The sequence below is a fragment of the Diospyros lotus genome, chromosome 12 (genome assembly GCF_014633365.1).
Source record: "Diospyros lotus cultivar Yz01 chromosome 12, ASM1463336v1, whole genome shotgun sequence".
Lineage (NCBI taxonomy): Eukaryota > Viridiplantae > Streptophyta > Magnoliopsida > Ericales > Ebenaceae > Diospyros > Diospyros lotus.
In genome coordinates, this window is record NC_068349.1 from 31,897,400 (window position 1) to 31,913,896 (window position 16,497).

The 16,497-nt window shown below is 35.4% G+C and overlaps 2 protein-coding genes across 3 annotated transcripts; both read left to right on the top strand.

The window, feature by feature from the left end:
• The first annotated feature begins 2,291 nt into the window (after positions 1 to 2,291).
• Positions 2,292 to 5,339, top strand: LOC127813888 (transcription factor bHLH130-like). 2 transcript variants are annotated; one of them, XM_052354995.1, is made up of 6 exons: positions 2,292 to 3,134; positions 3,664 to 3,974; positions 4,058 to 4,231; positions 4,573 to 4,638; positions 4,731 to 4,799; positions 4,901 to 5,339. In XM_052354995.1, the coding sequence occupies exons 1-6, from the start codon at positions 2,615 to 2,617 to the stop codon at positions 4,970 to 4,972; spliced, it is 1,212 nt and encodes a 403-aa protein (XP_052210955.1). In that variant the 5' UTR covers positions 2,292 to 2,614; the 3' UTR covers positions 4,973 to 5,339. The 2 variants fall into 2 exon arrangements, with proteins under 2 accessions (XP_052210955.1, XP_052210956.1); XM_052354996.1 differs by having other exon boundaries at positions 3,682 to 3,974.
• Positions 5,340 to 6,503: 1,164 nt separating this feature from the next.
• On the top strand, positions 6,504 to 16,283 carry LOC127787454 (ras-related protein RGP1). Its single transcript, XM_052315509.1, has 3 exons — positions 6,504 to 6,964; positions 15,192 to 15,670; positions 15,914 to 16,283. The coding sequence occupies exons 1-2, from the start codon at positions 6,738 to 6,740 to the stop codon at positions 15,640 to 15,642; spliced, it is 678 nt and encodes a 225-aa protein (XP_052171469.1). The 5' UTR covers positions 6,504 to 6,737; the 3' UTR covers positions 15,643 to 15,670; positions 15,914 to 16,283.
• Positions 16,284 to 16,497: the final 214 nt, after the last annotated feature.

Below are 16,497 nucleotides of genomic sequence, written 5' to 3' on the forward strand. Positions count from 1 at the left end.
GTGATCAAGGAACGCGGGTTGTTGGATTGGCTTTTGACCTATTACAACTCGAGCTAAGTCAACATGATTGATATCTCTAGTAAAGCGAAAATCAATGACAATAGTTAAGTATCAATGTGAGCGTAACATTGAATGAAATTGAAAAGTGCTCAAAACTCAAAACGAAAATGAAAACACTATCAAATGGACATTAACAAGAGTATTGGTTCGTTTACACTCTTAGATAGTATTTGTTAATCAAGATATATACTGAAAAAAAATGAGATATGAAAAATATTTTAGACAAAAAGTATTTTTTATTGTATTTGTTAAATTTATCTGACTACTTTTAAAAAAGAAGTCACATGACTTCTTATATGCAATTTTTTAGATAAATTTATCTTGAACCTTACAGATAATAAAAAATGACATATATGTCTTCCAGTGCATTCTAAAAAATTTAATAAATAGTTTGATAAAAATTTTAGAATATTTCCTAACTTTATCTTAACTATTCCATATTTTAGTTTAGAAAATATTTTAATCTTATCTTAATACAATCTTATTTTACTTATTTTAACAAACGTTACCTTAATAATAAATATCGTATATAAAATAAATTAATAAAAAATTATTTATTATAGATAAATATATTCTTTTACTTTTGGTTTTATTTGATCACAATGCAAAGCTCTTTTTATCTCTAAGAAAGAGGGAAGGTGGCTTAAAAGCCAAGTTTTGAAGTGTGAATGGAATGGGAAATGCAAATCTATTATCTATTATCTATGATCATGTTCATGTGTCCATGTTTCCCTCTACACATACAAAGTACCAACTTTTGTTGGAATTTAAAGCCAAACATTTGTCTTCTTCTTCTCTTACTCTGTCTCCCCTTTTCACTTCCCCCACCCCTACCCATCCACCTGGACTAAATTTTGACAAATTTACTGGTTTTTTTTTAAATTTGTTATTGAAAACTCACTGACATCTCTAATCACTAGTCTCATCGTGTTCGTTCGGTCAATTTTTTCATAAAAAATACATCTTTCTTTTTTAATATTTTTCTTAAAAAAACTCACTTGAGACTGACAATCTTTATAATAGTTGTAATTAATCTTCTATTTCGATCAATATAGATTCGGGCATCTATCTATTAAGAAACTTTGAATTCAAAATCTTTTTCCTTTGAAAATGACCACTTAACTTTCACTAATCTTGTTTTATTTTTAAAAACTACCAAAAACATAAAAGCTTAGCACCTCACGTTGACCATTTACTTGGTCAAAGAAGTGGTCAAAATTGTAACCTAAGGTTTATCCATATGGATATGGTGGCGGCCTAGCAATTAATTGTGTGCTTTGATTTTGATTTTGATTATGATTTTGATTTGGAAGCATGTTTTCATACTCCGGTTGACTATGGGAGAGGCTGACTACTCCTACAACTACAATCACAAATTAAAAAGAGAATAATCTTACTATTGCCAAGTTGTTAAGTGACCCAAAAAAGAATTAAAAGACCCCAATTTTGGGGCACTTACATGTGATTATAGTTCAATAATAATAATGAAGACAGACTTGAGAGTCAAAGAAGGGGTACTTAGTCCTTGGAAGCAGCCAAAAGGGCGGACCCCTATCCCTGATTGCAGCAACCCTGTGGTCGCTTTCCCCTCAAGCAAAGCTTTTTGGCTTCCTCCTATATATATATATATATATATATATATATAATCTTCCTCTGAATGCTTTCAAGATAAGATCATCATCCCATCTTCCTTTCCTTTGTGTTTCCTTTCTTTTGAATAAAGAAAAGGCTCCCTAAAATGTATTGCCTTTCAATTCAGACCCGAAAAGTGAAAAGTTTCCCGGATCGGGTCCTTTTAAAAATATCATAGTCAATTTGATTCTGATAATTTTTAAATATATTAGTTTGGATAATCGTTTTAAAAGTATAGTGATGAGTTGAGTTTCGAAACAAAGAGTTAATAGTTTAAATTAATAAAAAATGTGAAATGAAATTATATTATATGATATTTATATATATATATATATTATTTGGCTCTGAAATGAAGTATAATTTGATTTCATTTTCAAAGAAATAAATGGAAGAGACAAAAAGGGGAAATCGGGGCGATTATGTTTGTTTGGAATAATTTGGTCAAAATAAATACACGCTGATTACCCGCCGGTCATCCACAAAACCATATCACCGCATAATGGCAATTCCTCGTAAATAGCGCCGAATCTCGAGGGCAAAATATGAAAGTCCATTCCAATCAATAAATATCCATCCTCAGGCTGTACCAAATACGGCGTGCTCTTTGCCATTTCTAGGCTTCTCTTTCAGAAATAGAAACCAGGACACATTTCTCTCTCTCTCTCTCTCTCTCTCTCTCTGAGTTGTTGATTCCAGTGTTGAAGCTGATTCTGAAGCAAGCACAGTCGAGTGAAAGATCAACGCGATTCAGGTTCTTGATTTCGGCGTTCGAATAGAAGGTGTTGTTGAGCGAGGGTTCAGCTCAACTGGATTCGTTTTCTTGATTTCAGCGCTGAAAGAAAAAAGCTGATTTCGAGGCCGAGCGGTTGGTGGAATCTGAGGAGCTTTCTCGATTTCAGCGTTGAGAGCTGAATTTCAAGGTATGTACGGTGTAGGGAGCTCGCAGGCGATTTCGCGGGACGCGAATCTCTTGTTCTCGACCACTCTGAAAAACGCAGACGGAGAATTGCTCAAGAACAGAGAGTTCGGAAGCCTAGATCCGTATCAGCAGCAGCAGCAGCAGCTGAGCTCCGGCTTGTCGCGGTTCCGCTCGGCTCCGAGCTCGTTCTTTGCGGGACTCCTCCATGGCGGCCTGGACTTTCTCGGTCACCAGCAATCGAATAGTCCCGTACCGGAGGCCATGTTGGCGAGTTTCTTCTCCGGCAATGGCGATTCTGAGCCTCAGGATCTGCAGTTCCCGGCGGTTGTAAAGCCCGAGACGCCGGAGCAGATGATTTACCGAAGTTCAGGGGATCAACGTGATCCGGGTAGATCAGAGAGCGGTGATGCTAATCTCGACGGATTGTATAAGAATTCGGTGCAAGGAAGGATCAGCAGTAGTGGTGATTGCTCGAATTTGATCAGGCAGAGCAGCTCTCCGGCTGGGTTTTTCTCTGAAAATGGTACCCGCCTTTCGTTTTCTTGCTCCTAATTTCCTGGCTCTGTTTTTGTTTTTTACTATTTTCAAATGCTAAAAGAATTGGAAACATCTTGTAACCATAACCAATGCGGCCCCTACTTTGCTATTTGTGTCTACTTGTTTCCCCCCCTTTTTTCCTGCTTGGTTGGATTTGGAAGTAGAAATCAAATTAATTAAGAAGGCTTGAGCTTCTAGCTTCCTTTTCGATATGGGGAAAGTTGATTTCCCTTTCATTTTCTTCTTTGGGGTTGAATTGAAGTGTCCTTGGAAATGAATCTTCAACATTTTAGATCTACTCGTGGAACTTTGACTGTGCTGTTGCCCGCCCAGCATTTTTTAAGCAATTCTATTACCAGATCCTATGAGAGAATTCAGCAACCTATTTATCGACACTAGACAATGAGCTTTTACTGTCAACATTATGAAATTGATCACAATTTTAGTTTCTTTTGTACTTCTGTAATTGATGCCACTTCAAGAGTTGGTTTGTGAACAGTTTGAATAAATTGTAGGATTTGGTGTGATGACAGATGCGGGAGGTTTCAGAGAGCGTAATGGTACTGATGGAAAAGCCGGCGCAGTTAGTAGGTTGAATGATCATATTAACTTCTCATCCCTGCCATCTTCTGGTTCGAGGCTCCTGCCTTGTATTGCTGAAAATGGGAACGAACAGAGTGGGGACTTAGGTAACGGCAACAGCAGCAGTCGGTCTTTTATACCCAACTTTCAAAATGATTCTTGGAATGCTGGGCTCACTGGCCCAAAAAGAAACAGGGATGGTGATGAGAGGGAGCTTTCTGGTTTCAGTTCAATAGAAAGCCAGGTAGCATTTGCATATCATTTGTAATTTGTTGTTACCTTTTCCCAATTATGCTACTTAGTCACTGATTTTGAACTTTGTATCAGAATCTGGGGTCTAGAAATTACTCTACCGGTTTGACTCATCACTTGAGCTTACCAAGAACGACTGCTGAGATGGCAGCCATTGACAAGTATTTGCAGTTTCAGCAAGATTCCATCCCTTGCAAGATCCGCGCCAAAAGAGGCTGTGCAACACACCCCCGGAGCATTGCAGAGAGGGTAAGCTCATGAGATATTATTATCTTTAAGTGAAAAAATGATGTTACTATTAAGGTAGAATAATGCCCAATGAAAAAGTGTCACCTACACTAGAGATCCATTTCAGTCTAGATAAATAGCAGTACTGGTTAAGGTAATGGGTTTTGGAATAGTGGGACAAACTTGGAACCAGAACTAACAGAGAAATAAAACTGATGCAAATTAATTTGTTCCTCTAATTGCGGTGGCTTGCTAACATTCGCAAGATTTAGTTCTGTGGGCCGATTCCTTCTAAAGGAAGGAATTCTCATATGATTGTTTTGATCATTTAAACATGCATCTTGGGCTTTTCTTGATGGCAGGTTAGAAGAACACGAATAAGCGAGCGAATGAGGAAACTGCAAGAGCTTTTCCCCAACATTGACAAGGTACTACTGCATTTGTAATTCCAATTACCATTGGGCACATTGAAAGTATGTAACTGGAAACTCAAGCTCTCTGTTTTTTTTCAATGGCGCAGCAAACCAACACAGCAGATATGTTAGATTTGGCAGTCGAGTACATCAAAGACCTTCAGGAACGGGTTAAGGTAATACAAAATGCAGATTAACCAACCACCCTTCAACCACATCAACCCTATCTCATCACACTTCATGCTTTTTTTTTTTTTTTTCCTTTTTTTGGACGCAGACGCTCACTGACACCCGGGCAAGGTGCACGTGTTCGAGTAAGCAGAGACAGTTTTCGAATGCCACCGCTTGACTGACTGACTTGCTCGTGTACAGTACAGAGAATAAAAGTAGAGAGAGGAAGAGGAAGCTGCGCCTAATCCAGCTCAAAAAATGAGCTGAAAGATGGTATTTACAATTACAACTGAAATAGAAGGCTGGTTTAGTTTCAGCGCAACAAATGTCACGGATCAAGTAGATCAACCAAATGATTCAGTGGCCTGGCTTGTATAGCAATAACAGAGTAGCTAGCTTTAGCTCGTGTACTCACTCTAAACTGTATGATTTACTTCTACGGAAATAGTTGTTTTGCTGAGAGGTTGAACCACCTACCTTCTGATTCTGATTCTGATGGTGATGATACTTGCAAGAACAAGTGAGTGGCATAGATGTTATCCCCCTGATTTGTGCCTGTGATACTACCAAAGCTTTCAACAATTTCCCCTTAGATTTTGTTCTATATATAATGCTGCAACGACAATAACAATTACAAAGCTCATCTTAATCATTAGGTCACAGTTGGTTACATGCATTTTTACATCAAATTATCTTTATTTATAATCATATCTTGCATAAATAAAACCATTATTATGTGATATTTGAGGGCTCTCTCTCTCTCTCTCTCTTACTAAATTTATTATATTTGTTATACTAAACTGTTCGTGTTATAGATATTTTAAAGAAAATAATTTTTTAAAGTTTATTAGAAAAATTAATAAAATTACTCATAAACGAATAATGTTTTAAAAATCGGACCGGACAGCGAACCAGCTTATTAATTGGGTCACGGGTCAATTGGTCCGATCGGTTAGAGTAGAATAGTTCTACCGGATGATGTCATATATATATATATATTTATAATTAAATAATATATATTTGAAATACTAATATTCTATTTATTATTATGAGAAATATTATTATTAACTAATATACAACTAATATTTATATATAATTGTTATATATGTTATTATAGAATTAATTAATAATTAAAAATTTAAAAATGAATGAGGATTGAAAAAAATTGGGGTCAATTCAATTCCCAGTTCAGCGGTCCGATCGAATTTTGACCGAATTGAAAGACATTTGACTTTTTAAGTTAAACTAGACCGGATAGGCCATCGATTCTCGATTAAATCAGTCCGATCAACCGGTCCAGTTCGATTTTTAAAACATTGTAAATGAGGGATAATTTTTTCTTTTCCTTTCGTTCACTATCCTGTTATCACTTTCTAAAATATAAAATATTATGACATATTTAATTATAAAATTAAAATTTTAAAAATATAACTAGTAAATGGGCTCTAATTTTTTCTTTTTCTTGAACAAAAAAGAAAACTTTATCAAACTTTCTTTTTTTTCATTGTAACAAAAGAAAATATTCAATTACACAAAATAACTAATGTAATAACATTTTTAAATTGATAATAATTATTTTTTAATAAATTCCGAAAGTTATTAGTGAAAAAAAAGAGTTCCTAAAGTAATATTTCTCACAGTAATATAAAATTCTTTCTTTCTAAAGTATTTTAAACTAAAGAAAGAGAAGAGGAAAGATCGAAGAATACAAAATCGAAAGAAACAAAGCCATTGACGCGGTTGGTCCCTTTTCTATTGCACGTCGTCTCTCTCTCCTTCTCTCTGTATTCGAATATCACACGGATTCAGCTGTCTTCTCTGAGCTTTGCTCGATCCACTGTTGTGTGGATCTCTCTTCTCTCAACTTTTTGCTTTCAAATTTCCAACTTCTGGATCTTTCGTTGGACTTCGGTCGATATACGTACATACATACGCCGAGGGACATGTCGAATTTGTACGGAGATTTCAACCAGAAGATCGATTACGTCTTCAAGATCGTGTTGATTGGGGACTCCGCCGTCGGCAAATCGCAGCTCTTGTCCCGGTTTTCGAGGAACGAGTTCAGCTTGGACTCCAAGTCCACCATTGGGGTTGAGTTTCAGTCCAAGACGATCGTCGTCGATCACAAGACCGTCAAGGCTCAGATTTGGGACACGGCTGGTCAGGAAAGGTAATTAGCCCCTTGTTTGATACTCAGAATATGGTACAGTTCCGCTTCGACCACCGTAGCAAGTGATTTCTTTCTTAATTTCTTTCGATTTTGTCTGTGGTTGAATATATTTGTGAAGTCACTGTGTTCTTGGATTGGGCTTGACCTGGGGAGATGTGTGGACATGGATTACGCATTTGTTTGATAGAGTGACTAGCCATCGCTGAGAAAACTGTTGCTTGGATGCCAATTTAGCTATCAGTAACTCTGTAATCGCATAGTCCCCTGCACTTTGCCTGATGACGAGCTTAGTGTTTGTCTTGATTATTCAAACACGATATTCCAATGCTTAGTCCTTCCACGAGGCCTAGGAACAAAGCTTGGTGGAGCGATTTGGTGATTTTCTAAATTGTTTCATCAGGATGTTCGAATTTCCAGTTTGGAAATTGCAGTGGGAGATGCCCAGTATCTAACTATTGATACTTTCTGGTCTTTTACAACCACCGCTGTACTAGCTAACAGCAACAGCCATCTGGCTATATTTCCCACTAACATACATCCAGAGATAAGAACTTGATAGGATTGCATTTGGTAAATGGACCATATGTGCTAATAAGTACTACACAATTCTTGGGCGGTGCATATCAAGGCCAGATAGTGAGTGTCTCTTAACTGGAGCATTCCATTGTTTGGAGTGTAGGAGCACACAACTTATGTAATACTTACTTTTTTTCTTATTTGTTGACTTCTTGGGAAAACAATGGTTCCAATGATCTTGTGGCATATGTTAAATACATGTTCCATGATCTTTCTGGCTATGGTGCTATGAAGAACCTTGGAGAAGCAACTAGGGGTTTAATATCCTTGAATGCATACACTACTTGCTCCCTTGACCAGTTGAATAAATATCTTTAGTAATGTCAAAAAAGCTAACCTCTGCAAAGGATAGTATGAACCTTTAGAGATAGGACATCTTTCCTAGAAACCACTTTCTTTACTTACTGTCTTCAATTTTGGGGAACTCGTCCTTCAGATTGCTTCAGTCTTTGCAGGGTTAGGTTCAACTTCTTGTTGAAGTATTATACACCCTACGAACTTCCCAAAAAATTTAGCAAAGGCATATTTGTAGGGGATTTTCGGTAGTTTGTTCCACCATCATCTATGAAATATTATTATTAGATTATGGATATGGTTAGTTGTCACCTTGGATTTCATTACCAAGTTATCCATTTTGAACTCCAAAGTGCAAATACGGATGGGATATGAAATCAAAAGCCATTGGCAGGTGGGTAGGCATTTGTTAGCTCGAGGTACATGATGCCACATGAAAGGGTTCCAATTGACATTCTGATGTTCATTGGCACATCATTTTTCATCTTTATCTGATTTGAACTGTTGAATTCATCTTAAAATTAAAGATTTCCATGCCTAACCCTTTTGTCAATGATGGGATCAATATTCGAGGAATGAAAATAATCTTTCAATCTGGCCTTATTGTGATGTCTTAAGTCAAAGAAAACTAACAATGCCTTCTAAATGATACAGTGCTAGCTCACCAACAAAAATCCCAATTAAAGAATTATCACTCTCACAACCAAGAAATTTGCTACGAAGAAAAGGCCTCTCAAAGGTCAGATTTATAAAACAAAACTCCCGTGATGAATATAAAGAATGAAACTAAAATACTCTCAAAAAGATGATTAACTTGCAGGCATACTCATTGAATGCTTGAATGTAATGTAGGGTTGTGTGCACTTTGTTCTTCTTTAGTTAATTTGCCTTTTTCTCTTCAACTTTAAGAGAGTGTAAAGGGAATAAAGGATGTCTATCCCTGAAATATTGAGAGATTATGTCAAATTAAAAAATTTAGATTGTCAGTGCCTAATAGTCAACTATGATATCAACTAACCAGCTCTTAAGGTCAGTTGTCCATTGTGGCAATTGACTGTTTAGTCAACCTTGAACGAAAAGAGAGTGCATAACTGGAAAGTCACTTGTCTACTTGGACAGTTGACTGTGCAAACTGGTGACCATCTTACCCCTGTTGTTGCCTTACATAGTTGAGTAGAGGTGTTGAGTAAAGGCTAAAAAATTTCTAATCTCTATACAGCGTCAACTGGTTTGTCCATTTACTGTTCTCAAATTTGAAGGAAATGTCCTCACTTTGCTTTAAATTATATTTTAATCTCCATTTACTTAAGATGTAAATGTAAAGAAGGAAGTATTCCCCCCATTGGGATTCAATAAAAATATAAAAAAAAAAGAACAAAAGGTTAAATTTTGATTCCTAGTGCAAATTCGCAAACTTCCTGCAATTTAGCATTTTTTCATCTTTAAGACATGGGGTCTCTTGTTTCTCAGAAATACTTCGAAAAATGTTTGACAAACCATCCCTACCTTTAGCTAAAAACTGTCAAATTTTCTTCTCAATTTATTTATTTATTTTTATACCTTCTATTATATGGGTCATTCTCCCCAAGTTGGAAAAATTTTAAGAATCTTAACCACAATATTCCAATATAGTGATACCTTATTCTAACCTCTCTATCATTAGTGCCTATCATGTCCATGGGCGTACTTATTTATATTCATTTATTCACAATATGTTTTGGTATATCAAAACCAAACTAGTGTGAATGCACTAGTTTCATTTTTTATTTATTTGCTTGTTAATACAGACTCTTAGCATGACATGGGATATGATGGCCATACTGAAGATATGGTCTTGAATAGAGAAGCTTGGCAAGTTAGAATCCATATAGTTGACACCGCCTAGTTGGATTTAAGTTTGGTGTTATTGTGGTTATTACTACTACTGCTACAAATTAATAGATAGAATTTTTTTTAAAAAATATTCAATTTAGACCTTAACCATACAAATTGAGAATCGAACCAAAATGAAATTCCATGTCAGTTTGGTTCTAGGTCTAGTGTACAACAAAATAGAAAGAGCTGCATGCACACTTTGGAAAGACACCACCCTCTCACCTACAAAGTAAAGCACATTCATCAATGAAATCCTAGATACTCTGGAAGCAGAATCCAATTATGACTACATACTCATCAAGGATTAAGTAGATCCCATTGTGGTTTGGGCCACACCAAGAATAAGGATTATCTTTATAAAAAATATCTCTTGGTTGGGAAAACAAGTCTGTATAGATAAAGGTGAAGCCTCCATCTGCTCATACCTGCAACTCACATTACTGAGGTGCGTTTAGTAGACCTGACATCGAGCCATTTAGCCCCATATTTCCCATGGTATGCACCAAGCTTGCCTAAGAACAAGACCATGCCTCATACTGGGGCCATTCTATGTTCTTGTGTTTTTCCAAACAAAATTACCTTCAGATAGGTGGGCCAAACAGCTTATGTGAAGGTTCATCCTGTATGTTCCAACTGGGGCAACATGTGATTCCTTCTAGAATGTTTTGACATGCCAAAACAGTGTGCAAGCACATATGTCTCACTGGAAGGTGTCAGTTCTATTGATGATATGGCACAGTTTATCTACATCTGCATGGGTTCTTAGGTCTACCAACATATGATCTATTTTTGATACATTGTATGCTTTCTCTTTTCAAATCACATTTCTGGTTCTGTTCGTTTGCAAATCTCTCATTTTTCACTTCTGTTATATATGTTTATCTTAGCTGTATAGGTATTTCCTTTAAGTTTGACTTCTTGATTTCTTTTTCAAAATTTTGATATAGGAGTGTCTGCTTCTTGTTTAGAAGGTACCATGTTTTTAACTTCCAGAATTTGCAGTTATTTGGCAAATTTCCAAATTTCTATTTGGTTATAATACTTGGGGGGAAATCTGATACTCAGTTTAGGTCTACACTGTATAGGGACAGAAAACAAATGAACTATCTTTTCTTCTTTCTATGAAAATACACTAGCTGCTTTAAAAGCAGAGTAGTTGATGTCTTGGAATTTAGTTGAAAACGTAAGAGAGTTTTCAAGAGCTGACGAATGATGTGAAGCCGGGAGTTGAATGCTTGTCTATTTCATCTAGCCTGATGGACAAAATTAGAAGAACCATGCTTTCTCAATATATATGCCTATCTTTTTAACTTACCAAAAGAAGAAAGACTGTCTGTCTACCTAGTTAATTGCAACATTTCTTGAACTCAATAATCCAACCAGATTATGTGCTTTGTGGGTTGCCTCATATAATCTCTGGAGGAGTCTACCTCAAAGTACTCATTTCTGATTATTAAATTAAACTAATTAATACAGATTAAATCAACTGAATCACAGATCCTGCAATGATTTCAAAGTTTCATATGTTGATCTAAATCTAATTTTCACCTTAAATTGATTTCTTTAAAGAAAATATTTCTACTGGCTGAGGCTGTGAACTCCTCTCGGTACAAGCTGTGAGTTGTCCTCATAAATTATTGTCTCCTTGTGATGGATGATCTGCCTTATTGCTTCACAGAATACAAGAAAGTGGAAACCTACACTGCGCAAATATGTGGTTGGACCAGAATCCAGTTGTTATAACTAGAATTTGGGGGGGGGGGGGGGGGACTCAGGAGGAGAATTTTTTTGTCTGTTATTATATATTAAGCATAATCTGACTTTCTATTTGCTTAGATGAGACGTCGAACAAGTGGACATAAATTCATCATAGATAAAATTATGCTAGTCAGTTTTCAGTGGGGGGTCTCATTTAAGTCTTGGGTCTGAATTGACCATAAGTGGGAGATCCAGAATTGCACTTGGTAATAGTTGATAATTAGAAAGGAGACATTAATAATTGGCAAGAAATAGTGATAGGTTTGAAATGCTATGGCACACACCCAAGAGGGGGGATGAATTGGGTAATTTAAAAAATATGATAGAACTTAAAATCTTTTTGATACAAATGAGGCTTTAGTGAGTTAAAACATAAAATATGTATAGAATGACAAATGCAATGCTTAAAGGATAAAAAGCAAAAAAGATAAAGAACACCAAGGATTTATAGTGATTCAACTTAAACCAAACCTAATCCACTACCTTAGCTCCTCACTAAGAATTTTAAACTAATTCACTAAAACCTCTTACTTGATCCCAAGTAAACCCTCTAGTCCAAGACTGAAAAATTACAAATCTCCTACTTATACACAAGTAGACCCTTTAGCTACCAAAGCTAGGAAATACAAGAAATATACAATAAGAGAGAATTGAAAAGAAGAATCTCTTAGTTACAAGGTCTCTCAAAATGATACAAGGCTTGAAACAAATAAATACAAATGAAGATCAAACCCTTTGAGAGAAAAGTTAAAACACAAATACAATTAAGAAGTATGAAAATAATTTGTAAGCTCACTAGGGGTGTCAAAAAATATCCGAAAACCGATGAATTGGACCAAACCGAACCGAACCGTGCCTTTTGGATTGGTTCTATGGTTTAACGGTTAGGTTTTGATTCTAAAAAATTAAGAACCGATATATTTGATTTGGTTTCTGGTTTTTCTTTTCAAACTGTAGTTCGAACTGAACCGGAACCGATATTATACTTGTATATATGTTATAAATTTTTTTGATATATATATATACATACACATAAATATATTATTACTTGCAATTTTAATCTGCTAGTTTTTATTTATTTCTTTTTTGTTGTTGGTTATTGTTACTCATGAACTCTTTTATTTCTAGACTTTTATGCGATATTGCTATACTAAATAGTCGATATAATCTCATTTGATGAGATAGTCTATGAATTATTTTGTTCTACTTTTACTTCAAGATTTGAAGTATTAATGAAGTTATGGGTTTATTTTAATTAACAAGTTTGTTTGTAATTTCATATTTTGCGAAAATGTTTAGAAACTAAATGTTAATTGGATAGAACTGAAATTGGTCCGATGTGACAGATTGGTCATGGTTTGGTTTTATATATGTAATGGTTCGATTACGATTTTTATTTTTTCCAAATCGTTAAAAATGGTTCGATTACTGGATTCTTATAGAACCGAACCAATCCGAACCGTTGACACCCCTAAAGCTCACTTCACTTCATTCCCATCCATTAGCCTCTTTTAGATTATCTTTGATTTGTATTTATAAGCATCCCAAGAGCTTCAAGAGAAATCTAGCCGTTTATAGCTGTTGAATTTTGAAAAACTAGCTGTTAGAGGCTTTCAGCGACGAATTATGTCGACAGATGAAAAAAATCAGTCGACATATTGAATTTAAAGATTTTGTTAGTCGATAGATTGGAGGCATTAGTCAACAGATGAAAATGAGTTAGTCGAGATATTGAAGACATTAATTGACAGATTGAAAGAAATATATGTTTGTACACATAAATAAATAAAGGTGTTTCTAGTTGGAGTGGTTCCTTGTGTGTACTTAGAGCTTAGGCTTGGCTGGTGGTGTGGGTTCAAATTTTGGGGGCAACAATGCTGGTTTTATTTTTAAACTCTTTGAAAAATAACTTTTTGGAACATTTTTAATTAAATAAAAATCATAATATTTCAAATATAAATTTATCGCATGATGAAATTAATTTTCATTTAATAATAAAAAAATTAATCAAATAAAAACATAATATTCCAAATGCCATTAAGAAATTTATCACAAGATATTTTGGCATTGGATTTAATTTTTATTCAACAATTTTGATCAAATAGAAACATAATATTTCAAATGTCATCAAGAAATCTATAAGAAGATTTTTGACATTCAATTGTATGATGAAATTAATTTTTATTTTGGTACTTAATAGAACATATAAAAATAATTTAAAGTACCAAGATAATAAACATTAATAAAATAATTTCATCATCAAAATTCAATTGATTTTTATCATCAAAATAATATCAAAGGCAATCATCATTAAAATATAAGTTGTTGCAAATCTCTATTTATATATATATATAGAAAATTATAATTCATTTGGTTTTCATTTTAACAAAGTACTTGAAATTGATTAGGGTGTAAAACTTATTGTTATTTTTCATCATCAAAACCAATCACAAGAGTAAAACATCAAATAGTGTCGTATTGAATAGCAAATAAAGAGATTCAAGCTGACAATTATAGTAGTAATTCTACCAGAAAGTTTGTGAGCTAGATGAGTGGGGTGTTGGATACGAATGCCAATTGGAGATACTCCAATTACTGGATTAGCATCATTAATGTCAAACGGTAAGGGCCTGTTCAGTTGTAGAAAACATTTTGTATTTTCTAACTCTAATTTTCTATTGAATAATTAAATCTCCCATTAGAAATAGAAAACTGAGTTTTCTAATTTTTCAACTTTATACCATGAATTAGAAAACATTATTTTTTGATATTTTCTAAATTTTCTGAAAATGAAGGCTGTGACTTTTTGAAACATAAAATGTTAAGACATCTTTAGTTATAAAATTAGAGTTGAAACCTAAAAAATGTTTTCTAATACTGAACGGAGCCCAAGGTTTTATTAGGAGCACCTTTGATTGATTGGTTGGTCGGTCATGGATACCCCACTCTCCCTCTTGGCTTTCTTTTTGTACAGAGAATCAGTCAGTGTCATTGCAAAACCAGGATTGAAAGAATCTTCATACTCGGCTTTCTCCTTGCATAGACAATTGAACTGGTGGAAATATGGGCTAGTCTTTGAATCTTCTGACCTCTTTTCTTGTTGCTATCCTCTGGTTTTGCAAATTTAGATATACTATAATAAGCAAGCTATTAAACAAAAATTGGCCAACGGGAATATTGAAAATGGACAGCTCAGTACACGGGACTCCTAACCACAGAGGTCAAGGGAGGGTGAAACTTGTGCGGCCTTGTATTGTATGATTGGACGGGTAAAATTTGCACGTTCAAGTAGATGATTCAAGAGCCAACAATTATAGCAGTACATCAACAGGAGACCTTCCAATCTAGGAAATGGACTATGGTCATCCATGGATTATTTGTGAATTACCCTGTAAACTTCAATCCCTTGACTAATTGTCAGGCTTTTAAGCATCAGTTACAGTTAAAGTTACCGAACCCTCGTCTAGGGTCTGTCACAGCATAATGGGGGATTCACTGAAGTGTATATAATGTACCCCCTACATTTTGTTGTGGCTCTGCTCGTCCAGGTCTTTTTGGTTGAATTTGGCTTGTTGCAGCCAATTGGAACTCTTTGACTTTGAATTGTATATAAATTAAGGGCTTGTCAAAGTTTCCCGCATTACCCGAGTTGAAAATGTACATTTCTGGTTTTCACCAATGACCTCTGAAATTTTTCCTTTCCATGGATTTGGCTGGTGATCAGGTACCGGGCGGTGACAAGTGCGTACTACCGAGGTGCAGTGGGGGCAATGCTGGTCTACGACATGACCAAGCGTCAGTCATTTGATCATATTGCAAGATGGTTAGAAGAGTTACGGGGTCATGCTGATAAAAATATTGTGATCATGCTCGTCGGTAACAAGTCTGACCTGGAAACCCTTCGTGTTGTGCCCACTGAGGATGCCAAGGAATTTGCCGAAAGAGAGGGCCTTTTCTTTATGGAAACATCAGCCCTTGAGGCAAGGAATGTTGACACAGCATTCTTGACCATCTTGACAGAGATCTACAGAATCATCAGCAAGAAAGCACTCGTTGCCAACGACGAGCCTGAATCTGGAGGGAATGCCACACTGCTCAAGGGAACCAAGATTGTCGTCCCCGGTCAGGAGCCAGATACAAAACCAGCCAAGTTCAGCTGTTGCGCGTCTTCATAGGACACTTCCTTTTCTCTGTAACTTACAGGTAATCAGCTTTCACACTCTCATTTCTCAGTTGTTCCCCGTTTACTTTCTTCTATATTCCTTTTAAGCTGTATCGGGCCAAGATTTTTTCAGCTGAAAGAGAAACGAAAACAAAGTAAAACTGCTCAATGCACATGCATTTTTCACACATACACCATAAGAAAATGTATTTTTATGTATTTTCGTTTTTATTTCCTTCCAAAATGCCGCATGCTTGACATGATCATAATGTTTCTTCACTCAGGTGATAATGGCACAAGTATCACTCCTTTTTGGCACAGCTTCTCTCCTTTTGTAAGAAGTTGAAAAGTTGTTGTTGTTATTGTTATAGTAGTGTAGCAGTCGTAGCCTTCCCTCCATTTGACATCTAATGGCTGAAAAGGGTTCCCCCTTACCCACAATGGAAACAAAGTCACAACTCATGCAATCGATTGGCCAAGAATGTGACAAAATAGGCTTAGTGAAAGTGACATGATACGGATCATGAGTGAACAGAGGTATGTTAGTTACCATTTTTATTACAGTTAAAGGAGGTGGTGGTTTGAGTGATGACTGATTGATGATGATGAACTAGTAGTAGTGTCATATATACAAATATTCTTTTTGCTGCTTAATGGTTTCATTTCGCTTCCTTTTTTTATTTGGACGCATCTTGCTTTTCCTTTGCCCCCCTCTGCTTCATTTCAATTGCCTAAAATTTGTTCCTGAAGATCATAAATGATGAAAATATGAAGAAAATTAAGACTTCCTAAATTAAGACAATGTCTTCTACGCACTAAACTAAACTTTTATTATTGTTATTATTATATACGTAGTGGGAGGGATAAA

Bases quoted from the DNA above. Each gene is read 5' to 3' on its own strand.
- LOC127787454 (XM_052315509.1), top strand. From the start codon at position 6,738: ATGTCGAATTTGTACGGAGATTTCAACCAGAAGATCGATTACGTCTTC. The intron at 6,965-15,191 runs GTAATTAGCCCC...GCTGGTGATCAG, and splicing joins GACACGGCTGGTCAGGAAAG to GTACCGGGCGGTGACAAGTG.
- LOC127813888 (XM_052354995.1), top strand. From the start codon at position 2,615: ATGTACGGTGTAGGGAGCTCGCAGGCGATTTCGCGGGACGCGAATCTC. The intron at 4,232-4,572 runs GTAAGCTCATGA...TCTTGATGGCAG, and splicing joins CCCGGAGCATTGCAGAGAGG to GTTAGAAGAACACGAATAAG. The intron at 4,639-4,730 runs GTACTACTGCAT...TCAATGGCGCAG, and splicing joins TTTTCCCCAACATTGACAAG to CAAACCAACACAGCAGATAT.